Here is a 26,920-nt window from a genome sequence, read left to right as displayed (position 1 = left end):
GGGACTTCTATATCTATAGCTGCCTTTTCAATCCTTTTCAATTGAACTGCAAATTAATTTATCTGTCCTTTATCTGTTTTACTCACATCTGCTGTAAGTGGAAAAAAAACAATTTCTGTGTTCATATTAATATTTCACACCTTGGATGAAATCTTGCAAGAAAAGAAATATGGTATAGTTTCTAAACCACATAATCTCAATATTTCTGTAAAGCAAAAAATAAAATGTAATTTACTAAATCTATGTAAATCTCTGAAAAGCAATCTACACACAGCCAAATCTGTGTATATAGTAATTATTTGTTAATGCAAAAGTATATTTCTAGTGTTAGTGTTTGTAAATGCAAGGGTTTATTATATGCAATGAATGTGTGTGAATGTAGCATTAATGAGGATATTTTTGTGTAGTTTAATTTTATGATTATACAAGGATGCATTTGTACTAGGTGGTATCAGTGTACATAAATGTAGGTTGGCATTTGCATTGTATGGAAAGATGCTCTGTCCCCTCAATTCTGTGTCTGCCTCAATCTCCCACCCCACAGTTTGTTATTATTATTACTCTTATTATTATTTTTACCCTAGTTGGTATCTTCAACAATCTTCCACCTCTGCCCAAACACTCCCTCCCACCACCTGTCTGTGCCCCCAGTCTCCCATGCCCTCCACAGTTTGTGCCCCGCTTTATTGTACCTCCATGTAAGCCCAATTCTCCCTTCCCCATCACAGCGTGTGTCCCACTACGTCTTCTATCCCCTTGTTGGTACTCCCTTTAATACTTTCCCTCCACACGTTGGGGTCCACTCTTTTTACCATACCAAGTTTTTGCCACTAGTCATCCTTCCTCTCCATATTTTATACCCCACTCTCCAACCAGCACTATCCCTTAGTTTGCGGCATTACGTGCTCACTTATGGCTGCAAACCAAAATGTCCTAACTGACCATGTACAAGATTTGTACATACAATTTCAAACAATTTGTGGTTTGAGCGAATTTTAGTGGTTTGTCTGAATTCCCCAGCTCCAAAATGCTACATGGACAAATCACAAAATAAATTAAATGGACAATGATGAAACCTCTTCATGTGATTTGTGATTCAGAGTTCCATTCATTGCGCACAAAAAAAGATGATTGAGTGTTGACAGCCACTAAATGTTGGTTTTATTCACAGATCAATTGAAAAGTGACCAAGAATCTAGATATTTTTCCTTCTATTGGGTCCTTCCTTATTACTTGATCTTTGAACCAAATGGTTAAAAAAAATGTGCATATCAGTGTACTGAAAAATATACACATTTTTTATGTTTTGAATAACACTGATAGATGACATTAAGATTACGTTAATATAAATGGTTTTCGGAAACAATCTCTTTGACAAAATTCAAACAAACAGAAGCGCCCACGGGTGATCACCCAGAACAAAAGAAAAAGACTCAGAATTAGCAATTCAGACAAACCCTATATATTCCAAATAGATTTCTGCTCACAAGTCTACAATAGACATTGCAAACCGGCTGTTTGAAACTGTCCCTTTAAATTATATCTGCTTCTTGTACATCATTGACATGTTAAGTGCCTGTTAAACTTTGTCCAGTTAATAATCTCTTCATTTCACAAGTAAAATCTACATGTTCCTCCCTGTTCCTTCAACAAATAGGCAACAAATACACATGTTCCTAGCAGCGGTGTTATCTCGGTGACGTATAGGATGATGACTTTGTATATTTTTTTCTATAAATTGGAATTTCTCATGTTGCAGCTATCACCGGTTTACCTTACAATGAAACCAAATCAATTGACTGAATCAGAGGTGAGCTGCATGTTCCTTCTCTCCACTTTACGCTTTCAATGAAAATAAAATGACGTCAAGGGAAATCTGACTTAAATTGATTTCCAAATGATGTGCTTATTAAACAGATGTTAAAGTTATGATCTTTGCAGGTCAGTTTTTCAGATGTATTGCAACTTTTTCCTTTATCAAGGGGTGCTGCTACTGCTATGTTCGTAGAAACTAAACTACTGGGAAAATAGTGCAAAGTAACTATTTAGTATTGGAATGCAACTATTTGATATTTAACACATTGCTTTGCTTATAAAGCATGTAAACAGTTAAAAGACTGTTATCTGCAGGAAAAAAAAGACATAGAGATAGACAGACAGAGAGTGAGAGAGAGACTGCTTTGTACGCATATTACCGCTTCTTTTACTCGGTCATTCTCTAAATTGAGAACTGCCAAGAATTAATAGTGAATTCACAGTGAATTTCAAAACATCGACCAAAATAGCTGATTGGAAGCGTAGCTGACTTGGCATTTGTTTTGCTCTGAATTTCTGTTAGTTCTTCTCACTATAGTGAATAAACCAGTTAGTGAATGTCCTAGATCAGGGGTGCCCAAAAGGTAGTTCCCCAGATGTTTTAAAAACTACAGCTTCCATCATGTTTTGTCATTGTAAAGGCATTCTAAAGACATGCAAAGCATCAAGGGAGTTGTAGTTTTACAACACCTGGGGTTATACCTTTTGCGCAACCCTGTCCTAGATTATTCCAGTGTGTCATTGTGCAATATGGGAAGGCTGGTTGGGGTTTTCAGAGATTACAGTAATGTTAGAAAGTCCGCGTTAATATTTTTAGGTCGTAGGGAAAGAGACTTAGTAATATGTTATCTTTAATGATTTATACTGCTCTCTTTGTAACTAAGCAGTGCAAGACAAATATATATATATATAATATATATTTAAAATAAAGTATTTATAGACCCTGTGATCTAAATCTAGTGAAACACAGTAATTCTTCCCTCAAACGTTCAGTTGCCTAAACATTAGCAATATATTAGTAAGTAAGAACAAGGGAAAAAATATTAACTCTTTAAAATGAAAATAGAGTACATTTTTCATATCTCCCAAAATCGATGGTAAATGGATACACCAGCCCTGCCCCCAGAACCTCACCTTTCCCAATCACTGGACTTGGTACCAGTGAAGTAGCCTAAAATTATTCATTCAAATGCCCTCCTGTATTTTTTTTTTTTTTTTTAAGTATTCAAGATAACTAATAAAACCTTGCGGAGACTTTCTAAGAAACATCTTTTTCTCGGATGTGTTCTTTAAATTTGGGTAGCTCTTTTTGTACACAGATGCAATGTATGAACCTGCAGTGCTTTTTGTTTTCCATTAATTATGGTTCTGCTGCCCTCAACTGGAACATGGGTGCAGTACACCTTCCTTTTCAAAGAAAACAGAGATTTCTTTTTAGAAAAAACTAAATAGAAAAATGTTAAACAGCAGTCAAGATGAAGGTGTATTCGTGTATATAATGTATGTCCAATCTGTATGTATATGCACGCAGTATCTATATAGCTGACCTAATATACCTAAAGTTAATAATTATAAGATAAAAGATAGAATTTAATATTGATCCTTTGTTAGCACTCATTTTCACACAACGCAGTAAATCTTTGAGTTCTAAAGAAAGAAGGACAGGGGAAGATTGGCAAAGAGAGATCTGGGGGAATGCCTGTGGATTAGGTTAGAAAATGGTAAGAACCATGATGTTTAGAAATTGTAATTGCAAATGTAATTAGTGGGGGGGGGGGGGAGATAAGAATGTTGAGGATAGAGAAACAAAGGTATCAATTTAGATATAACATTCAAATAGTAAAAAGGTAGAAACTAAATTGCAAGAGACAGAGGAACTAGAGCAGGGGAAGGCAATCTTTAATACTCTAAATGCTGTGGACTTCATCTCCCCTGATGCTTTGAGAGTATTATGGCTGTAAGAGCATTATGGAAGATGAAGTCCACAACATCTGGAGTGCCCAATGTTGCCTACCTCTGTACTAGAGAGCCTGAAGCAGAAGGAGTTGTGGATAATCTACAGGAATACTCACGGAGAGGTAAAAGAACATCCGCCTATTAATTGAGAAGGGGTCCATGACTGTTGGACTATGCCAGCAAGTCATATTCTAATGCCTGATGTTATTTTTAGGATTAACTGCATATAATTAAATGGAACTAAGTTTTTGGGGGGAATTTTTGCAAATAGTGAAGTTATACTTTTGCATACAAGGAGGGGGCTTGCCCTTTGGATGCCCGTCAGTAGGACAGTCACTGTCTATGTTTCACCTACCCTCCTACTTCTGGTCCTGTTGATATGTTGTTCTCTTTCTTTTTATTTGCTTGTTGCCACAATTCCAATACAAGATTATGAAAGCAAGTCTCTCACTGATGGGTTCTGGGGAGACATGCCTAGTACAGGAAGAGGAATACATGGGAAAGCTGGAAGAAAGTTTAAGTATTCTGGCACAGCAATAATAGTTGGTTAATAAAACTGTGGCTCACGCTCTTTGCCAATTTAAGAAGTTGTCTGCCATTATTGAATGCTAGGTTCTTGAGTGGGTTATGCTCGATCATACTCCTAAGCCTCTTAAAGGGTAAGAGTGTCAATGGTAAAAAAAAAAAAAATGTAAATTGAGATGAAAAAGATATGTGATATAAAATAGAATACAGTGGGACCTCGGTTTACGAATTTAATGCGTTCTCCGGGACGTTTCTTATTGCGAAACATTTGTAAACTGAAGCGTGGTTTCCCATAGGAATGCATTGAAAACCAATTAATCCGTTCTGGAGGTCAGAAAAAAGTCAAAATGAGCTGGCATGGAAACCAACCCACAATGCAGAACACACAATAAAAGGCATGCAAGCGACGAAGCTCAGCTCCCTACCTTTTCACAGCTTGAGGAATGCTCTAAAATGTTTGTAAACCGAAGGCATTATTTTCAATGGATTTTCATTTGTAAACTGAAAATGATGTTAACCGAGGCGTTTGTAAACTGAGGTCGCACTGTATATCAAATTGGATCTTCCCCTAGAGCTGCAAGAACCTCTATTTAGATCCTTAGCCAAGCTACCCCTCATCAGAAAACTCTGGAGCTTTCTTAACATTTAAAGAACAAGTTTTGCTCCTCTGTAAATTTCCCTGGCACAGAGTGGTGGAAATCCTTTCCTTGTATATTCCTTGTTATTTGTGTGTCTAGTGACCTGTTCATTTGCATGTCATTTAACCTTGTTATTCTGTTACTCATCCTTTGAAGGTGTTTCTCAGTTAAAATCTGTTGTCGGTAGCTCCCTTTTGACAAATAAAACTCTCATATCAGATTTTCAGACTCCACAGGCAAAGTGAGTAGGATTTGTCTTTTGTTAAAATGGATGTCTTATTTTGTAAATGACGTACGTTATTTTATGAAGATCCTTTAAGTTTTGTTTTGTTCTTTGTAAAATGAATTGGTTCCTTTTTGTCAACACCTCACACACTGGCCCACACCTCTTGCTGGATTGAGAGGGTGATTGTCTTCGCATCTGTAACAGAAATCTTTAAACAGAGGTGTTCTCGAAGGTAGAGCACATCCCATTAGAGTCCAGAATTAAAGCATGGTCTGATATTTGCACAATAGCTATATATATATATATATATATATATATATAACATAGGGGGTGGTTGCACTCACCTGAACATGCTTAAATGGGGTGCTGCTGTGGGCCATATTATACAATAAACAATACACAAGATCCAGCGCACTCTCCTATCTACTAAACAGCAACTTCAATGTTGACAGATTTTATTAGTTTTTTTTTAAAGTTTTTTCTAAAGGTTTTTTTTTTTTTTAAAACACCTAATCTAGGCAAATAATAATGGGGATTTAGTTACATTATATGATCATACAATGCATAAGCCTGCCACAACGTCAATGTACCCCATATTTGGCAGGTCCTACTCTCACAGTCTAATGTCTACTCTTATGTGAATAACTCACTTACTTGGGGAAAAAATTCCATCTGAGGCTCTCTGCAGTTCAAGGCTAAATAGGGACCTGAGATGAGGCACCTGTAACAGGGAGTGGTGCAAAACCAAGGAGACTAGACTTCCAAATATATATATACATATATATGAATTTATTTTTTATTTTTTTAATGCTATTTACTTTCACTTTCTGTGATACTAGTGATACTAGTATACTAAATGAAAACTTTTGTCTTACTTGGACATAATTGATGTGCATTGTTTGATATGAGTTTAATATAATTGCTCGTAATCTTTTGTATAATCACTGAACTGTTGCAATGTTTTTTAATTATTGAATGTTAAGCAAAAATTAAAAGAACAATTAATTTTAAAAATAATACAATTTCATGTTTATTGTTAAAATTTGTAAATATTGTTGCCTTGCATATTTTCATTGTCCCAGTGGTCTCCACAAATTGATTCCAAAAATTCTGATGATTTTGTCTTTGTGAGATTAATCTTTTTGTAACTCTAAAAATTAATTGTTGAATGTGTTTCCATACATCAATAATTTTTTTACACTGCCAAAATATATGGGTCATAGATCCTTCCATTTCCCCACATCTCCAACATGTCCCCACGTTCTCTGGGTATATTTGCGCCAATTTTTGTGGTGTCATGTACCACCGTAGCCACATTTTGTATGTTGCTTCTATGTGTTGTATATTATGTGTGGCAGCCTTAGTTGATCTCATAGCCCTATACCATTGAAAGGGCTCCCACTCATTATTTAGCTCCTTCTCCCACTTTAACATAAAAGGCAGTTTATCTGGTTTTGCTAGATTTAATATTCCTCTGTAGCTTATTGATAGAGGTTTATCTTGGGGTCGTCTCCCCAAACATAGCTTTCCAAAGTCATTCACCCTAGAATTTTCCACCTCCTTCACTTGAAGTTTCATTAAAATATGTTTCACTCTGAGATATGTATAGAGTTCCCTGTTATGAAGATCGTATTTAATTTGTATATCTGGGAATTGATGTATAGCTGAGCCTGCTATTAGATGTCGCGTTTTTGTTAATCCTTTCTTTCTCCATGTTGTTATATTTAAATCTTTTGTATAATAAGTTAAGCTTTGCAGAGTTCCATAGTAAAAATAATTGCCTTTCCCCAGAAGTTTAGGGGCCCAGTAACTCCACAACCTCAGAGCTATTTGTGTTGTGGATAAGAAATTGTAGTTTCTAAGATGAGCGCGATGTGTTGTCCAAATGAGATCCAATATCTCATATTGTGGGACAATAGATTGTTCTAATATATGCCATAGGGGTATACTAGATGTATCTATTAGTGCTGCTGTTTGTGCCAGTATGGAAGCTATATAATATTTTTGAATATTCGGTACTCCCATTCCACCCTCTGTCATTTTGCAGCTCACTGTATTCAGTGATATTCTTGGGGGTTTGCGTTTCCAAATATGAGCATTTATTGTTTTCTGAAAATTTGTTATAATTGATTTGGGGATCATTATTGGTATGGATCTAAAAAGAAATAAAATCTGTGGTACTATGCACATTTTAATAGAATTAATCCGTCCTACCCATGATCTGGTGCTCTTGTCCCAGTGTTTTAGTGTATCTTGTACTTCTCTTAGTAATTTGCTATGGTTATTTTTTATCATTTCCTGTTTCGAAACTGAAAGATGAATACCAAGATATTTTATAGATTTATTTCTCCATTCGAATGGGTATTCATCTTTCAGCTTTCGAATAGTTGATTCTTGCATATTAATAGGTAAGGCTTGAGTTTTAATAATATTATTTTTATAATACGACACTGTGCCATATTCCTTCAATAAATCCATCAGCGGCATTATTGTTTTGTCTGGATTTGTTAGTATTATCAGGACATCGTCCGCAAATAAAGCCACTTTTTGAGGTCCTATGTGAGTATTTAGCCCTGTTATTTGTTCTTGTTTATTTATCTTATATACTAGAGGTTCAAGGGTCATAATAAAAATCAATGGAGAGAGGGGACAGCCCTGTCTTGTTCCATTAGAAAGGCGCAATTTACGAGACACAAAACCTGAATTGATAACTCTAGCCGTTGGGTTTGTATATAATGAGAGCATACCTTGTTTAAATTTGTTTGGGAGTTGAAATTTGTCTAGCACCTTCTCCATGTATTGCCAATGTAGGCGATCAAACGCCTTTTCCGCGTCAAGTGCCAACAATAATCCCTCAGTTTTCTGTCTTTTCATTATTTCCAGTACATCTATAAATCTACGGGTATTATCCCCCACCTGTCTACCTGGCACAAAGCCTGCTTGTTCTGCCCCTATCAATTTGGGCAGTAGTGGTTTCAGTCTTAGTGCCATTACTTTTGCAAACAATTTTATATCTACATTAAGTAGGGATATAGGTCTTAGATTTACACAGCTGGTCGGTGGCTTTCCTGGTTTTGGTAATGTTATTATAATAGCTTCCAGCATTTCCGGGTGTACCTCACCTGAATCTAAAATGCTGTTAAAAAGTATTGTTAGATTTGGGATCAGTTCCTTTGCAAATTTAAAATAATAATAATTAGAAAACCCGTCTGGGCCTGGTGCTTTATGTTTTGAAGTTGTTTTTATAGCTTCCCAGACCTCCTCCTCTGTAAAAGGTTTGTTCAAGATCTCCGCCTCTTCCCGAGTCACACAGGGTAGTTCAACATCTCTTAGAAAAGTGGAAATCATATTTAATGTGGGTTGGGTTGTATTTGAATCCTCCTTCAAATTATATAAATATTCATAATATAATGCTAACTCATTAACAATTTGATTTGGATCTATCAATTTTGCACCTTTTGGGTTTACCAAGTATGGAATTTTTGATTGTGTTAACTTCTGTTTAATTTGAGACGCCAATAGTTTGCTCGCTTTATTACCCTGTGTATAATATTTAAATTTGGATTTTCTCAAATTACGTTCCGTTACCTTCAATTCAAAATTTTCTAATTGTTTTTTAAGTTTAAAAAGTTTATTTCGTAGGCAATTATTTAGAGTTTGTTTATATTGTTTCTCTATTTCTCCTATAGATTTAAGGAGTTTTTGCTTTTCCTCTTCAAATTTACATTTTGCCCTTGCGCCTTGTTTTATAAGTATTCCCCTCACTGTGGCCTTATGAGCTAACCATGTAACTGCTATAGATGTATCATGATTAGTGTTTTCTTTGAAAAACTGATTAATTGTATTCCTAATCTCTATTTCTCCCATTTTATTATCTAATAATGCTTCATTCAGACGCCATGGGCCCTTGGCTCTTGCCTGATATGTAGTATCAAATGTGGAACATACTGGGCCATGGTCTGACCATGTTATTGGATCTATAGTTACCTTTACTAGAGATTGGAGTGTAGATGCATCTGTCAAACACATATCTATCCTTGAGTACTTTAAATATACCGCTGAATAAAACGTATAGTCTCTAAGTTGAGGGTATTTAGCCCTCCAAGTATCATATAGACTGTGAGTTAGCATTAATTTTGCTAATCTGGCACTTAAAGCAGCCTTTCTCGTAGTTGGTGTCTCATCTCCTGAAACATCAAACTCTGGATCCAACGTGCAATTAAAGTCACCGCACATATATAATTTGCCTTGTTTATATTTCTCGATGTGTTTTATTGCTTTCTGTAAAAAGCTTATTTGATTTCTATTTGGTGTGTATATGTTTGCTATTGTTACTTTTTCCTCACCTAAGGAACCCACCAAAATAAGTAATCTGCCTTCCTTATCTTTATATTCTCTATCACATTTAAATGGCCAGTCTGCATGAAACAGCGTACTCACTCCCTTTGTTTTATTTTGGGCATATGCATGATAACTAAGCGGATATCTAGGTGAGGTAAGAACTGGGGGTCTCTGAGCACTAAAGTGTGTTTCCTGCAAACACGCAACCGCCGCCTGTGATTTATACAGTTGCTGGAACAACAATCTCCTTTTATGGGGCGTATTAAGGCCATTCACATTGAATGTTAGGATATTAAAGTAATGAACCATATTATAGCACTATTTGACCTCATTCCTAACTCCATAGTGCTCTATAATCTTTATATTTACTCTGTTTAGCCATGAGAAATCCTTTAATTTAGTTTTAATCTTATTTGCATACATAATTAAGAAATTACTGATATAGAAAAGTCTCATATGCTCATAGGTACCTGAAACAAAACAACAAAGATCTATATATTTAAAAAAAAAAAGAAAAAGTTAGACAAATCGTCTTAATCTTGCAGGTCTGCCCTGCAACATAAAACATCGGTGGTTAATTAACCCCCTTAGGGTATTTCCACCAAATTGAGGGGGTGATTGAAAATGAAAATGCGGGTGCCAAGCCATATCCTGCTTATATATTTATATACCACTGCCTGGTTTTTAAAACTGTAGCATAATTACAAAAAAAAAATATATATATATATATAATTTTACCTTTCCTTTAAATTCCCTTCCCCTCCTCTCCTCCTCCTCTTGGGATGGGATCAGAGGAATCTGAGCAGTCAGAGGAATCAGAGGAGGTAGAGGGAAGGAGGAAGAGGATGAAGAGAAAAAACACACACAAAAAAAATAAAATAATATATACTCACACACATATATACATATACATACACATACACATACACATACATATACACATACATAAAAATACACATATGCCCTCCTCTTCAACACCCCTCCTCTCCCTCCCGCCCATCTTTGAAAGAGTAAATCATTAAGTATAATACAATGGAGTCTTTCTAACTCCTATCCTCCTTTTTATCATCCGACCATCTAATGCCTTCCCTTGCCACCATTTTACATTGTATACCATTTTTCATCAAGACTGTTTTGCCTCAATTAAGTTCAATCCTTTATATATTTTTCAGTTCAATCATAAATTAATATGCTGTCTCCACTTCTTTTCTTTGCATTATATGACCAGCTATTTTCCCTTACGTACTGCCGTCCATTCTGGTAGCATTTCTCTCACATGTGAACTGTCCACCTTTTCTGAAGGAGTTCCTATTAGACCCCATTTATGTAGTAATTGTAGTCCTTCTTCAGGGTCTTCTATCTTTGTCATCATTCCGTTTCTCCAAATCAGCAATTTAGTTGGGAATCCCCATCTATAATTCACGTTATTATCTCTTAAATATTTAGTAACTCTTTGAAAATCTCTTCTTCTTGCTATAGTCATAGCAGATAGGTCCGCAAACAGTGAAATATGCGCGTATGCTGACGGCATTGTTGTAGCCCTTCTTTGGGTGGATAAGATCATCTCTTTTGTACTGAAATAATGTAGCCTCACCACGATATCTCTGGGAACCTCAGTAGTTAAAATTTTTGGCTTTGGCACCCTATGTGATCTATCAAACCGCAGATCTTCTGTAGTGAGAGTGGGAACTATTGCCTTGAACAACTCGACTAAATAAGGTGGTATATCTGCCCCCTGGACTGTTTCAGGCACACCCCTAACGCGGATATTATTGCGTCTAGACCTATCCTCTATATCCACCATTTTTCCCTGGAGTTTTTGAAAGTCCTCTTCCATTTTGATAAGTTTTTCCCTCATTTTGTTGTTGTTCTCGCAGATCTCATCCATTTTTTCTTCCAGAGCAGATGTCCTTGTACCCAACTCATGAACTTCCTTGCGTATTTCTTCCGATATTTTTCTGAAATCTAGCTGTAATGATGTTCTCAGGGTGGAGAGCATGTCTGCCAATCTTTTTTCTGACAAGGAGAGATCTTCTGCATTTTCTCCTAATATTTGTGTAGAATCTGTATCAGAGCCTGCTTCAGAGTGATATGAGGGAGATCTCGCACTGCCTCCAGCACCCCGCTCTGTTCTTCCTCTGTCTTTCTTATTTGTTTTAAAGAACTCATGTTGTCTCTGTGCTTTCGGTGGCGCCATCGTGTTTTCGTGTAGGTAGTGCTGAAAACTGTATTCAATTTTATAAGTTGATACAGTGTTGAGGTGCTAAAAAAAAAAAAAAAAAAAAAAAGGGAGGGAAAAATATATTTAACTTTTTTTTTTCCCTTTTCTCTTCCTTTCCCTTCTCTCTTTCCTCTTTCCTCTCCTTTTCTTGTTCCTTTTCTTGTTCTTGATTTAATTCACTGTTCACTCCTTTCCTCTCCTCAGTCTCCTCAGAGCGTTTTTTTTTTTTTTAAAATAATTTTATATTGCTCTGTCTCCTTTATATCACTTTATCATTGCTTCAGTTGCAATTTGGATTACCTTTTAAATCACTTATTTACTTTAAATCTTTCCCACAATCTTAAAACAATTTGAAGCAATTTACAATGCTTTGCAATGCCTTGCAGCGTTCAAAATCTCTTATTAACCGTTTAAAGCACTTACAGCCGAATATATAGCACTTTAGAGCTCTTAAATCCTTCCTGTTGCTTTAAAACTCTTTGAGTTTGCTTAGAGGCAATCTGAAATACTTTGTATCTCTTTAGATCAGTTTGTATCACTTGTATCGCTCTGCGTCTCTTTGCCTCTCTTTGTATCACACTGTATCGTTTATTTTCACTCTGTGCCGCTTTAGTTCATTTTATATACTTTGTTTCACTCTGAATCACCTATTTCACCTTTGGGCCACTTAAGATCATTTGGTAACCCATTAAAGCATTTTAAGACCAAAATAAAGACAGAAAAATAAATAAAAATAAATCGAAATGCTTGCTTTGATTGTTGCCTCACTTTGGGTGCTTAGCCTTAGCTTTGCTTTATATGAAGCACTGCTATATAACAGTCTCCTGCTCCTGCTCCCCTCTCCATTACCCTCCTCAAGGTGATTCTGGGATAACTCTCCGTTACCTTCAGTAATCAGGCTGCAGGATGTCAGGCTGTGGCACGAGCTCAAGCAACTCAAGCAACTCAAACAGAAGTCCAGGCAGCTTGTAAGACTCCGTTACACTGAACACAATCAACACCTCAGATAGCCTCCGATAGCTCAGACTGGCTGCTGCTAGCTTGTAAGCTTTCCAGGCTTGAAAAAATACCGGGCATCTCGTAGCTTTGCTGGCTTGTTTGCCGAAACGGGTGGATAGTTACATGCAGCGTCTACATGCCTGCATCAGCCACACGCGTCCTCTCCGTTCTGCCGGAAACCCCGCCCCCCCCCGAGATTAATCTTTTTATTATGTGATTTTTTTTTTTTAAGAAATGTCCTACAAGCTGTGTATTGTATCTACTAAACTGTGAATAAACATTAAAATATGGAAAAAAAAAACTATTTCTTGAAGTGAAAAAAACAAAAAACAAAACAACATAAGTCAACAAGGATTACTCACTAAGGTGATTAACCAGTCCAGTGACTTGCAACACAGGTTTTGTTCTATCACAGGGCCTACTCCTATATTACACTGCTAGGGACTAGGACTATGAAAAACAGATGTAACTCCTGCATAAGTACCACTGAATAAGTTGAATGTGTTACTCCTGGCTTTGCTATATTTAGGATCACAACCACAGACGTTGGCCTTGATTTAATATTTTTGGATAAAGTTTTTTTTTCAAAATATTAAAATATCAAAATATATCATATATAAAAATATATCAATATATCAAAAAATACAAAATAAAATATGTTTTCAGAATATTAATTCATTTTAAAAGTATATAAAAAATATTTAATCATGATAAATGCTTATCCAACAATATTAAATCAAGCCATTGACTAGTCGAACTAGCACTGCATTGTGGTATGTTTCAGCATGTGTGGCTGCATTAGGCACTCAAAGTGGCATTTTGTCTTTTATGCTAATATGGAATTTCTTTATATCCACTTTGTCTTTACTTGTATGTTGTGATATGTATTTATTTATTTATTGTTCATTTCATTTTGAATTATGTGTTTGTCTTCCAGTAAAATGTTGTAGCTTTTTATGATGCATTAGATCAGTGTATCCTAAGCCAGTTCTCAAGACCCACCAACAATCCAGGTTTTGTCAGTATCTCCATTGGAATAAAACAGGGAAATACAGAAGTCTTGGACTGTTGGTGGTCCATGAGGACTGATTTGGGAACCACTGCATTAGATTTTATGTATTTACCAAGATTATCCTTCCCATATGGATTGATACTAAGGGAAATAATCAGTCCCTGTGGCAGAAGGGTATGGCAGTGAGAGGGTTAACTTATCCCGATGTGATTATGTCTTAGCGGGTTGCTGTAGTCGAGCTTACCTGATAAATCACGTGGTGTTTCCAGGTGGGTTGTCTGGTGATAGATCTATATGTTGCTATATTCCTGTCACAAGTGAACTTGAGTGTTCTTGAGTGTTTCATACCAAAGCAATATAATCTAATTTCTTCTTCTTTTCAGATGAAGCTTGTTTACTTTGGTCTTCTGTTCTTTGGACTCCTTTTTGCCCATGTCACCTGCTATAGCTCAGGATTTGTCACTGTCGCATGTGATACCATGCTACCTAGACATGGTAATAACTCTGTTCAGACAACGGTTCCACCATACACAGTATCTGCTTCTAACTACTCATTCAGTCCAGGAGACAACATTACAGGTAAAACAGCACTCTAATTTGTCTAATTTATTAAATTGTGAAAAGTAGGACAAGAGTGATATCAGATGTTCTACAATAAGCCAGCACATTACAAATAATATATACCCAATATTACAATTTAGGCGAATGCATAGTGTGTTATCTTCACAACCATCTGCTCATTTGGTAGTGTTAAGATTCATTAATATTTTTTCTATATACTTTAACCAACCTAAATATTCTGCAGTTCTGACTATAGTAAGGCTTTAAAGCCTCTGCTCACGAGATCCAAGCCCAACATGAGAAATATATGGACAGAGGAAGTTGTGTCGATCATAGGTTCCTGTAATTAAGAGATACGATTGGTGCCGTCTACTTATTTGGTATCCATGAGATTTAAAAGTTTTATGTTAACTAAAGGAGTGAGCTTGAGACATGGAAAAAGTTAAGGTAGAAGCTAATGTTTACATGTAAATATGTTTGGGCATATGGATAAAATGTAAAACAACTTGTAAACAAGAAGGTAACCATTGCATAACTATGACGACCTCAATTTAATTCATTTGGGGTCAGCATTTCAAATTATCACAATTTTTAGAAAGTTCAAGTCCAACTTAAAGAGTCAGTTTTGTGTCCAAGAGGCAATGAAGTCACATGAGCTGACAGTCACCTATTTCATCAGTTCAGAAAACAGTTGTATCTGTGTACCTTCTCCCATACGGAACTTGCAGCTCCAGAGACTAAGTCCCGTTCGAAATGGGACTTAGTCGTTTTTTCGCATGAAATTGACCGACCGCACAGCCCAAATCTATGGAACTGTTTTGGGCAGGAAATTGTGCTTGCGGTCGGTCATAAAGGACTTCCAGCTAACTTTTGATCCACTGGAGGGATTTGGCTGATTTTTGGAAGTGTTTATGTTTGATGTATGCTGAGTCTGAATATGCAATTTTTATTTAAATTGAATGTATGGTTTTAAAGTTACAGTGTGTATGTGAAAACTGTATTTTTATTGTATGTAATAATTGGTTTAACTGTTTATCTGAGGGGAGGGAACCTGTGGGCTGTACTATGCTGTTATTGGTTAATTTCATCCTCCCCCTGGGAGTGTCCTGTGTGTACCTTATCCTAATAAAAAGCAGGCTGGGTGTTCCAGTCCTCAGACCTCTTCTGACCCTCAATACGTAGCCTTGTCTCGTTATTGGAGGGAACTGCTATATCACACTGGGGATTGCTATGCGCTGCATATTCCCCTGAGCTCTTAATCACTTAGCTCTTGTAAGAGCTTGTTCCGGATACGCTCTCCAGGAGGAGAGATCTTCCCCACACGTTCCTGAATGCTGAAGGTTCATTCCAGGGTGGACGGAAGACGGCGCGGCTCCAGTTAAGCTACGGCGGTTGTGGAGCCTGCGGTGGTTGTGGTGTCGTCTGCAGTGCTTGGAGTCCTCTGAGAGCGCTAGGAGCATCCATCAACGGAGGGTACTCGGTCGGGGTACACGGAGCTCCGTTACAGTGGTGGCAGCGGTGGGATGGCGTCCTAGTGCGAGGAGAAGCAGCTCAGAGACACTGGTAACGTTGGAGTTACAATTGAGGGCAACGCTAGCCATCGGGCAGCGCCCCTGGCTACAACAGGATGGAATCAGCTGGTTTGCGGACAGCGTTCCATGATAAGGAGGAGGAGGAGGCCGCAGATTACAGGGATGCAGCCAGAAAGGAACTCTGGTATGATGCCCTGGAAGACGCCCAGTGGCGGCGAGGTGAGAGTCTCCCCAGTGATGAGCAGCGGCTACAGAAGCGTGTGGCAATGCGAATGTGTCTATTGGGAGAGCAGCCCCTGGATGAATGGGTGGCAAGACTAGAGACCCTGGTATGGCGAGAGATCGGGCTAGACAACGCATACCAGGCCCTCTGGTGGCATACCATTCGACTTACTCCCTGGACAGCCGAGCACGACTTACCGGAGGGGGATGATTATGATGGTCCTGGTCTACTTCTGGACGCCATGGAGGAGGAGCCTGATTTCGGCAACACGGAGGAGTCTAGGTTCTGGGACATCTACGACTACCGGATGGGCATGTATGTCTGGGCTGACGAACGAGAGGTGAGAAAAGACATGACCCACCTGGCAACAAGGGAGTGGGAGCTGGAGCAGGACTACCTACACCTGCTCAGCTTCGTGCAGCCCCAACCTACCCGACAAGCAGAACCAGACCTCCCTGACTGGTCCGGCGATGCCCTCCAGATGGCAGGTAGAGATGGGACCGAGGTCTCTCTACCGGCCCTACAGGGATGCTGGGCAACCAACCCAGATCTCCAGCGGCAGTGGGAGTTACAGGGGGACGAAGGTGTCGACCTTCCCCCCCAGCAGCAGTGTGTCCTACAGAGAGCAGAGACAGTTGGTCCCTCTCTACAGCAACAGGACAATGGTAAGGGAGTGGAGACAGGCGGTCTCCCTTTCCAGCGGCAGTGTGTACCCCAGGGGGCCGAAGGTGCCGTCCTTCCCCCCCAGCAGCAGTGTGTCCTACAGAGAGCAGAGACAGTTGGTCCCTCTCTACAGCAACAGGACAATGGTAAGGGAGTGGAGACAGGCGGTCTCCCCCTCCAGCGGCAGTGTGTACCCCAGGGGGCCGAAGGTGCCGACCTTCCCCCCCAGCAGCAGTGTGTCCTACAGAGAGCAGAGACAGTTGGTCCCTCTCTACAGCAACAGGACAATGTTACGGGAGTGGAGACAGGCGGTCTCCCTCTCCAGCGGCAGCCTGTGTTTCCGGGAAAGGAGCACAGCACCCCCTCTCCCCAGCGGCAGCTTACCCTAACAAGGGGAGACACCAATCCCCCAGACGGCGCAGATGGGACCGTGGTCTCTGTGCCTGACCTACAGGGATGCTGGACAGCCTTTCCAGATCCCCAACTACCCTCACCGGGACACCCAGAGGAGGGGGTAAGTACAAATTCCCCTCCCCAGGTAACTCCTAGCGTGGCACCAGAGTTAACAGAGGCAATATTAACCCCTACTGACGTCCATGTTCCCTTGGCTACTGAGCCGGACTATGTCCCAAGCATCCCAGCAGACGAGCTGGCAGCTGGGCAGAGTGCAGTCGGCCTCTGCCCTACCTTTGTCCCTGGTCCAGAGCCGGATGTCCCGCAGGCTACCCCAGCCGAAGAGCTGGCAGCTGGGCAGAGTGCAGTCGGCCTCTGCCCTACCTTTGTCCCTGGTCCAGAGCCTGATGTCCTGCAGGCTACCCCAGCAGAAGAGCTGGCAGCTGGGCAGAGTGCAGTCGGCCTCTGCCCTACCTTTTCCCTGGTCCAGAGCCTGATGTCCTGCAGGCTACCCCAGCAGAAGAGCTGGCATCTGGGCAGAGTGCAGTTGGCCTCTGCCCTTCAAGTACCCTCGGCATGTGGCCTCATTACCACAGGCAAATACCCAGGTGCAGTGACTGTGTGTTGTGGGTGGGCTGTTCCTGTACTTTGATGTTGTGGGGGGGCTACTCGGACATCTGTTTATTGTGGGTTGGTGGATCGACTAACGGAGGCACTGACCGACAGAAGGTCAGGTGCCTGGTTAGTCTTCCCCCCAAAAGGGGAGATGTGTTACAAATCGCTATTTGTAACTGGCCCTTTAAATGAGAAATTGCCCTGCTTCCCTGGATTGTGGAGAAGCATGTTTGCCAGCCTCCTGCCTCATGACTATGGCCCCTGGAAGATTGTGCCCCTGAAAACTTATTAACATTTATTGGGTGTGTATGGCCCTTTAAGAACCGTCTGGGGACATATTGTGACTTTGCTGAACAATGCCCCTTTAAGACTATGTCCCCAGACCGGTAAAATAACTTGTTCCTGGCTTTCCCCCACTTGGTTCAGTAAATAGGGCTTACTAAACCAAGTACCACACAGGCAGACCACCCAGAAGCTAAAGTGTGCAGGCAATTTACCTCCCAGGCTGTGAGGTTACTGCCGGTCAATTGCACGTGGCGGCGGCCATCTTGTTTTCCTCGAATGCGGTCAGCGGTGTATGCTAAAGATTCTGTGGAACTGAAATCGGCTACACATTTTGCCGAACACCGCTGACCCTTACCTTCTCCCATACGGAACTTGCAGCTCCAGAGACTAAGTCCCGTTCGAAATGGGACTTAGTCGTTTTTTCGCATGAAATTGACCGACCGCACAGCCCAAATCTATGGAACTGTTTTGGGCAGGAAATTGTGCTTGCGGTCGGTCATAAAGGACTTCCAGCTAACTTTTGATCCACTGGATGGATTTGGCTGATTTTTGGAAGTGTTTATGTTTGATGTATGCTGAGTCTGAATATGCAATTTTTATTTAAATTGAATGTATGGTTTTAAAGTTACAGTGTGTATGTGAAAACTGTATTTTTATTGTATGTAATAATTGGTTTAACTGTTTATCTGAGGGGAGGGAACCTGTGGGCTGTACTATGCTGTTATTGGTTAATTTCATCCTCCCCCTGGGAGTGTCCTGTGTGTACCTTATCCTAATAAAAAGCAGGCTGGGTGTTCCAGTCCTCAGACCTCTTCTGACCCTCAATACGTAGCCTTGTCTCGTTATTGGAGGGAACTGCTATATCACACTGGGGATTGCTATGCGCTGCATATTCCCCTGAGCTCTTAATCACTTAGCTCTTGTAAGAGCTTGTTCCGGATACGCTCTCCAGGAGGAGAGATCTTCCCCACACGTTCCTGAATGCTGAAGGTTCATTCCAGGGTGGACGGAAGACGGCGCGGCTCCAGTTAAGCTACGGCGGTTGTGGAGCCTGCGGTGGTTGTGGTGTCGTCTGCAGTGCTTGGAGTCCTCTGAGAGCGCTAGGAGCATCCATCAACGGAGGGTACTCGGTCGGGGTACACGGAGCTCCGTTACAGCTTGTACTCCTAGCAGTCAACTGGAACAGCATGCAATAAATCCTTCCCCCAATAATGAGACGACACATCACTTTGAGGGTAAAACAGGAACTCTGGACTGGCTCATCCAGCCCGGCTTTTATTACAATAATACACATACAGTCCACACCCAGGGGGAGGCATAAAATACCCAATCACATACATGGTTCAGCCCACACATCCCCTCCCCTCAGATAACATTAAACCCAATTATCCGGTACACCTTTTCAGCCAAGTTCTGGATGTACCCCAAAAACAGGGGGTACACCTTTAAATCCAGCTGGATAGCCCGTATTCAGGGGGACAACATATTCAAAATTCAAGTCATTCGGATGAACGGTTCGGGAGATATGGGGTTCCAAAGATTTGACCGACCGCATGGGTAAAGTATCCGAAAACAGTTCCATGCATTTTGGCCCTGCGGTTGGTCACAAACAAGGGAATGAAAACAGATGAATTGCCTGTGTTATAGAGCCTGGAGAGGGTTTGAATGAATTCCCTTGTTTGTGGGGTTCTTTCTACCGAACGGCGGGTCATTCGGTAGTTTCTATACGAATTTCTGGAAGTATGGAGGTCTCAGCGGTGTTTGCCTAGTCAAGTGTCCGATTTTAGTTCCAGACACTCGACGGCAAAACACCGCTGTTCGGTAGTTTAAGATGGCCGCCGCCACGTGTTAGTTTCCCGAATGGCGGCCACCCAGAGGACAAAGCATACATTACACTGATTGCCAATTACCCGTTTGCAACATTGTTGCAAACGGTAATTGGAGGCACACTTATTCCTGGGTGGTCTGGTTGTTCGGTAGTTTCACTCAATATACTGAATGGAGTGATTCTACCGAACAATCAGAGAATGCTGCATACATATAACCCAGGTTAACTGAACACATAAATGCATACATGATATTAAAGGACCAAAGGCAGTATTACTGTAATATGCTCCACAGTCTTAAAGGCACAGTATCCCAAAAGTCCCAATATGTCCATCGATGATTTTAAAGGGCCAGTAATAGCAATATAAAGTACAATATGCCCAAATATAGTTTTTATAGAGCAATATGTCCAGGGGCCGTAGTCGCAGGGCAGGAGGCTAGCAACCAGGCCTCTCCAGTTCCCAGTGGCGAAGCTGGTTTCGCCGCAAGTACCTAGAACAATAACTGATCATATTTAAATGCAATATTTAATATACAATATGAAATAAACTGTGTATACATGCAGGACTGGTAGGAAATGGGATACTTAAAATTAGAGGCCTAATACATGCCTCTAATTTTAAGTATCCCCTTTCCTACCAGTCCTGCATGTATACACAGTTGATTTAATATTGTCATACCTTCCAAGCGACTGCCTTACTTATTCTCCATGTGAAGAATCAAAGGCCTGGATTGTCTTAGACGAGTGAGGCTTTACTCTGCTTAATGAATTGAAGTCTACAAGAAAACTGCTATTCAGTAAGCTGAATGAATCCTTGTCTCCTGGCTCTTTAGTGATTGATAGAACCTTGAAGTGCCTAACCTACTGTTTTCTACAGTTTTCTACAGTTAGGTATCTTAAGCTCAAAGCCTCCTCATACACATAACCCTACCTACCACTTTCACACAAATAGATTTTATTGGTGGACAGATGGTATGAAATAAACTTGTTAAATAATATTCTATAATTGCCTTTCAATTTTGGCCATAAAGCTTTTGAAAAAATATTAAACTCCCTCAATTAAATTTTTAAATCACAAACACCCACCAGAAAAATAAAATTTGACAAGACAAAAATTATCTCCAGCTTTACCTTCTATCCTGACTGACTGGAGAGCTCTCTGCAGATTGAAAGTCAAGGCAAGCGTGGCCTCTTTATGCACCTTTGTCCTATTAAAGTTCCGTCATAACACTATTAATGGTTAACTTGGAAACCAATCACAGTGCTCTGATGGGTCTGCCTCACTTCACTTGAGGTTTGTCTGATACATTATCTATCTTTTCATGACTCCCAACCTGACAGCTCACATGGTAGAAGAAGGAATGAAGGGGTCACCATATCTTTAATAGATACAAAAAATACATGGCTTGACTCCCATCCAGCCCTGTGCACATAGATGGTGGAAGGGGTAGAGGTCTTCTCTAGGTGTAATTAGGATCTAGTTTATATATATATGTCATTATTGACATTAGAGATATGACACTTACTAATTACAGGGGTGTCCTAAAACCCATTTGTATTATTTATAATGTTTTACTTCCACTGTCAGTTCCACAATGGAGAACAACACATTTACTAGAGAGATGAATACAAGTATATGCAAGCTTACTCTTCTATTCCTAGGAATTATATTGACTGATACATTTTTCACGTCAGCCTATTGCTCAATCTCATGACCTAGTTTACTGTATACTTAATAGTTAAAATGTCTAACAAAATGTGTGTTATTTGTCTCCTGCAGTCACTCTAAAAGCAAACTCAGATGTAGTCTTTAAAGGATTTTTTCTTCAGGCACGCACGGTATCAGGAAACAATACAGTTGGATATTTTACAGTTACAAACTCCACTGCTCAGACACTCGACTGTAGAGGCACAGTGGTAAGTAAAATTGTAGATGGAATTGTCTGGGATGCCCTTAATAAAGTGTGGCTTGGCTGTAAAGTATACAGATCTTGATCCTAGCAAAATTTGATAGCTCTCTGGCACCTACCCAATTCTCTTATGCCATGTTGGTAATTTTCTTTCATCAACCCAAAGTTAACAGAAAACACTAAAGTTCATTTTGGACTCTGGGGTTTCATAACAAGACTGGCGGGAGAGTTTTACTTTTACTTTACTTTATAATTATTTTTTTGCCAACTCTATCTTACCTTATTCCTGCTCTGTTCATCTATCTTTTACATTGTATTGACAATGACTCTGAAGGTCTACTATTACTTGCCAAGGATAGGACGAGATCGATATGCTCATCCGACTAAATAGGTATGTTTGAGAATATATAGGCATGTGCCGACCGGGTAAGAAAAAGAAGTGTTATACAAAATATATAAACAATATTAGAAATTTATATATATATATATATATATATATATATATATATATATATATATATTGCAGTACACTGATAGGATAATTTTCCTGATATTTGGTTTACAAACCAAGTGAGAAAAGGCAACAAACAAAGGAAATACACTTGATCTGTGAATATAACCGATGTTTAGAGATTGTATTTTAGCCACCAATCTTTTTTTTTTTTTTACGCCACAGGTAAAATCAGAATCACAAATCTAAACAAACAAGTTCTGCAATTGCATGGCTTCGGCTACATTTCAGCTCTGAGTTTCGGGAATTTTACCAATCACAACATCAGCCCGAATTCAGACGAATTGCAGTGCAAAACAAATCTCCAAGTCTAAATATAACCAATCATTGTTAAAAACAAATTTTTTTACTAGTAATGTAAATCTGATAGGACACTCCTATTTAAACTCTTAAAATATGGTCCAGATCGATACGCTACAGGTACTCTGCTTTAGCACTTTGGTTTTGTCATTCATAAGTAAAATAAAAAACATTTATAAGCAAACTCTAACAATGCACTTTTTAACCCTTTCACCCCTGCCAGAGATCGCATAGTCCATAATCCTTTTAAACCTTTCTTTTCTCCATGAATCTGTCTCCATCTCCCTTACACCATTATCTCTCTTCATGATCTCCAATACTCCATATCTCTCCATGTTCCTCTAGCTTTTTTGCCTGTCCCTTTTTTATTTTAGTTTTTAAATTCTTTATTTTTGTTGTGCATGAGATTGCAGGGGACAGATGAACTCACTATGCCACAACAGCAGTGACATGCATGTGTAAAACAAGAGATGACATAGCATGTGAAAATAAATCAGCACAATTGTATATTTTATGTGTAATTAATCATGCTATATTTCCATAAGAGGATTGTGGAAAATTGTTCAAGCTTAGTATATATGTGAAAGACAACCAGACAAATAGACAAAAATTTGCTGTGTTAATCACTTGGGTGTGGGCTGCTGTAATATGGCTATATTTGAAAAAAGAGCCACCACGCAGAATTATCTGCAAAATATCTTTGATGAAGTAGAGATGGAAACTCCTGAGAAATATAAGATTAGTGATAACCTCATGAGATGTGCTCATGAAAAATTACTGACAAAAGAGCTAAAGATTAAATGGGAAATTTTTACAATGAACAAATACCTAAATGACCAGATAACACCTAGGGGTCTTAGGTTTACCAAATATCCTACGTTTGATAGAGACGATAAAAGGTTTCTAGATATTTGGGAAAATGCATTAGAATATTTTACAGTAACCATGATGCGGATAATTATAGACCAAAGAAATAGGAATTTAGAGGTTCTGGATAAAACTATTGGGGAAATCCGTAATAAATTAGAACCTTTCATTGGTACAGGTGATTTTGAATCTATTTCAAATACAATTATGAGTAGATTGGATAAATTAGAATCTTCAATCATCACCTCTAAGAAAAAGAAATATCAGAGGGATACCAATGACTATGCCACAAACAATATTCGTAAGAAACCTAGGAATTATTTCAATCAGAATAGATCCAGATCTAATATGAGGATTCATAAAAACGAGACTGAAAATCCTGTATATGATCAGACTCTGGACAGACGATTAAATCATGACAATTCAGCCCAGGAATGGACTGAAGTCAAAATAAATCGTCATCAACGTAGGGATAGTAATTATCAAAAATAAAAAATCCATCATAGACCGATGAATAATAAACATGGTCAGAAAGTGAATGAATCTGGCTATAAACAGAAATATGTCCCAGCTAAATATGATAATTTTCCCTTGAGATATAGGAGGGATAACAGTCCACCTCTAAGACCTAGGAGAGAAATCGAAATATCTAATCGATTTGAAACAATTAGAGATCTAGATAACCAAAGAACTAGTCCTTTTTTAGAGAAACGATGGAGGGAACCTCCTACTCAGACCCCTATCCCCCAAAAAAGAAGATACAGGGATATAGAAGAAGGAGAAATAGAGGAGGAAAGAGATTGGAGAGACCGAAAAGAAAAGATCAGGAGGAAATAAGAATTTTTAATTTATCCAAAAAGGTCCTTAATCTAAATGAAATGAATGTTTTAAACAAAGGTTTTAAGTTTGCACCTAGTTGCATTATGGACAAATTTGAGGCATATACTGATATCAATAGGTTCATGAGGAGACTATGTTTACATTTTTTTTTTGATCGGAACCCTCCGAAAGATGAAAGTAATGATACAGATATGTCTCGTTTTAATCATACAGATCTCAAACCACAGTCATCTTTCTATCCTATATACTTAAAATCCCACTCTATGAAAATTTTTGAAAGGGCTTGTGTTAATGATATTAAACAAATGAAAACAAATAAAAAAGATAATTTGACTAAGAAAGAAAGACAGGCTATAACTTGGGTAAAGATCCCCAAATAGTATTTAAGCCAGCAGACAAGGGAGGAGGTGTGGTCTTAATGGACAGAGATAAATATATCTCAGAAATTGAGCGACAATTAGTAGATTGTAATACATATAAGAAATTGGGAAAAAATCCACAAGCAGATATAAATGAGAAGTTTAAGAAATACCTGGAGAAAGGTTTTTCGGAAGGTATTATAAATCAGAAGGAATATACTTTTTTAAACATCAAGTCACCTAAAATTCCTGTGATATATACTTTACCGAAGTTACATAAGGATGTATCCAACCCCCCTGGTAGACCTATCGTCTCAGGGGTTGGATCTCTCTTATCTAATTTATCGAAATATGTAGATGTACACCTCCAACCAATAGTCAAAAAGAGTCCTTCGTATTTAAAAGACTCTATGAGTCTATTACAAATTCTGAATATTTTTACATGGAAAGAGGATTTTTTTATTTATCACATGTGATGTGACTAGTTTATATACATGTATTGACCATGAGATAGGGTGCCTAGCCACACGTTTTTTCTTAGAATCCTCCACATTGTAGCCTGCTGAGCAGGTATACTTTGTTATGGAGGGTATAACTCTTATCCTCCATAACTTCTTTTGGTTTGAGGATAATTTTTTCTTACACTGTAGGGGGACAGCTATGGGGACCAGGTTCGCACCCAGTTATGCTAATCTGTTTATGTCCTATTGGGAAGACAGATATGTGTATTCACCGCATGACTGGAGTGCGAACCTGGTCCTATATAAAAGGTACATTGACGATATCTTTTTGATTTGGAAAGGTGACAGAAATTCTGCTTTGGAATTTATTACATTTCTAAATTCCAACCAGTGGAACATACATCTCACTCAGGAGATTAGTGAGGAATGTATTCATTTCCTGGATTTAGAGATTTTTATACAGGATCATAAAGTCAATACCCGTACGTTTTTCAAATCTGTGGATGTCAACAGTTATATCCATATGGATAGCTGCCACTCTTTACCGTGGCTTGCTAATATCCCTAGGGGACAATTTATTCGGGTAAGACGTAACTGTACAGATCTTAAGTCCTTTGAACATCAAGTGAATACTCTTAAAGAACAGTTTATAGATAGGGGGTATAACTCCAAAAAATTAGAAGATGAAATAATAACTGTGAAAGAGATAAATAGGGAATCCCTTCTGGTCTATAAATCTAGGGAAAATAAAAATGATGACACGATCCCCATGATTTTTAATTATAGCAAGGAACACAAAACCCTAAAAAAAGTGCTTAATAAAAATTGGCACATCTTGCAACAAGATACGGATATTTTACCTTACATTGATAATAAACCAAAAGTTATATTTAGGGGAGCGAAAAATCTTAGACAGATTTTGACCACCAGTTATTTAGACAAACCTAAAAATCAGGATAATAATAAAGGTTTCTACTATTGTGGTGACAGCATGGGATGCAGAACATATAAAAATAGACCCAAAAAAATAGACTGCTTTAAATCACGGGTAGGAACATATGATTACGAAATTGATTCACTTATCACGTGTCATTCAAAGAATATTATATATGTCCTTAGATGTCCTTGTGGACTTCAATATGTCGGAAAGACATCAAGAACGTTAAAAGTTAGAATACGAGAACATATCTATAATATTAAAAGAGGTTTCTTGAAACATAATGTTTCCCTACATTTTCTTAAAGAGCATGGAGGAGACCCTGCAGGGCTCAGTTTTTATGGTATTCAGCACATTAAACCACATTGGAGGGGAGGCCATGTGGAGTCTAGTTTGAGCCGCTGTGAGATGAGGTGGATCTTTAATTTAGACACCCTATCTCCCAGTGGTCTCAACGTTGACTTCGAAATGGCAGCCCTAATATAATTGTATTTTTATATCTATGATATCTTTCTAATTTTGTCTCCCTCTTTCTCCTTTTTGTCTATAAGGTTTGAGATATTTGCTTTTTATTTCTTAGTATAGGTGTCCATATATGCAGCTAGATATTGCCTATACATTATATATCATCATGTTACAGATGTGTATTAAATTGTTTTATATATTAGTCCAAATTAGTTTTTTATTATATGGTTACTGTTTCTTTTATTGTTATATTGCATAGAGTATATGTACTTATTGTGTGATTATAGTATAATGAGTTATTTCTTAGCTAGAAGAATGTTCACAATACAATAAGTTGCTTTTCAATTGGATGAACGTTTTCTTTGCCCTTCTACAAAATGGAACTTTTTCCTTCACTCTCGATCATCTCATGGACGCATGATGAATGATGTAATGAC

The 26,920-nt window shown here is 38.7% G+C and overlaps 1 protein-coding gene across 2 annotated transcripts in view; it reads left to right on the top strand.

Moving 5' to 3' along the window:
- Positions 1–1,348: 1,348 nt before the first annotated feature.
- LOC134567960 (putative ferric-chelate reductase 1) overlaps positions 1,349–26,920 on the top strand; it is a 74,727-nt gene continuing 49,155 nt past the window's right edge. Inside the window, exons 1-4 of one of the 2 annotated variants that reach the window (XM_063426138.1) lie at positions 1,349–1,810; positions 12,954–13,087; positions 14,117–14,312; positions 21,614–21,750. In XM_063426138.1, coding sequence (XP_063282208.1) covers positions 14,117–14,312; positions 21,614–21,750 — 333 coding nt within the window. In that variant the 5' untranslated portion in view covers positions 1,349–1,810; positions 12,954–13,087. The remainder of the gene's footprint in view (positions 1,811–12,953; positions 13,088–14,116; positions 14,313–21,613; positions 21,751–26,920) is intronic. The other variant, XM_063426137.1, reaches the window with a different exon arrangement.

This window comes from Pelobates fuscus, chromosome 7 (genome assembly GCF_036172605.1).
Source record: "Pelobates fuscus isolate aPelFus1 chromosome 7, aPelFus1.pri, whole genome shotgun sequence".
Classification (NCBI taxonomy): domain Eukaryota; kingdom Metazoa; phylum Chordata; class Amphibia; order Anura; family Pelobatidae; genus Pelobates; species Pelobates fuscus.
The sequence above is the reverse complement of the archived record's forward strand: the minus strand, read 5'-3'. Positions and strand labels throughout refer to the sequence as shown.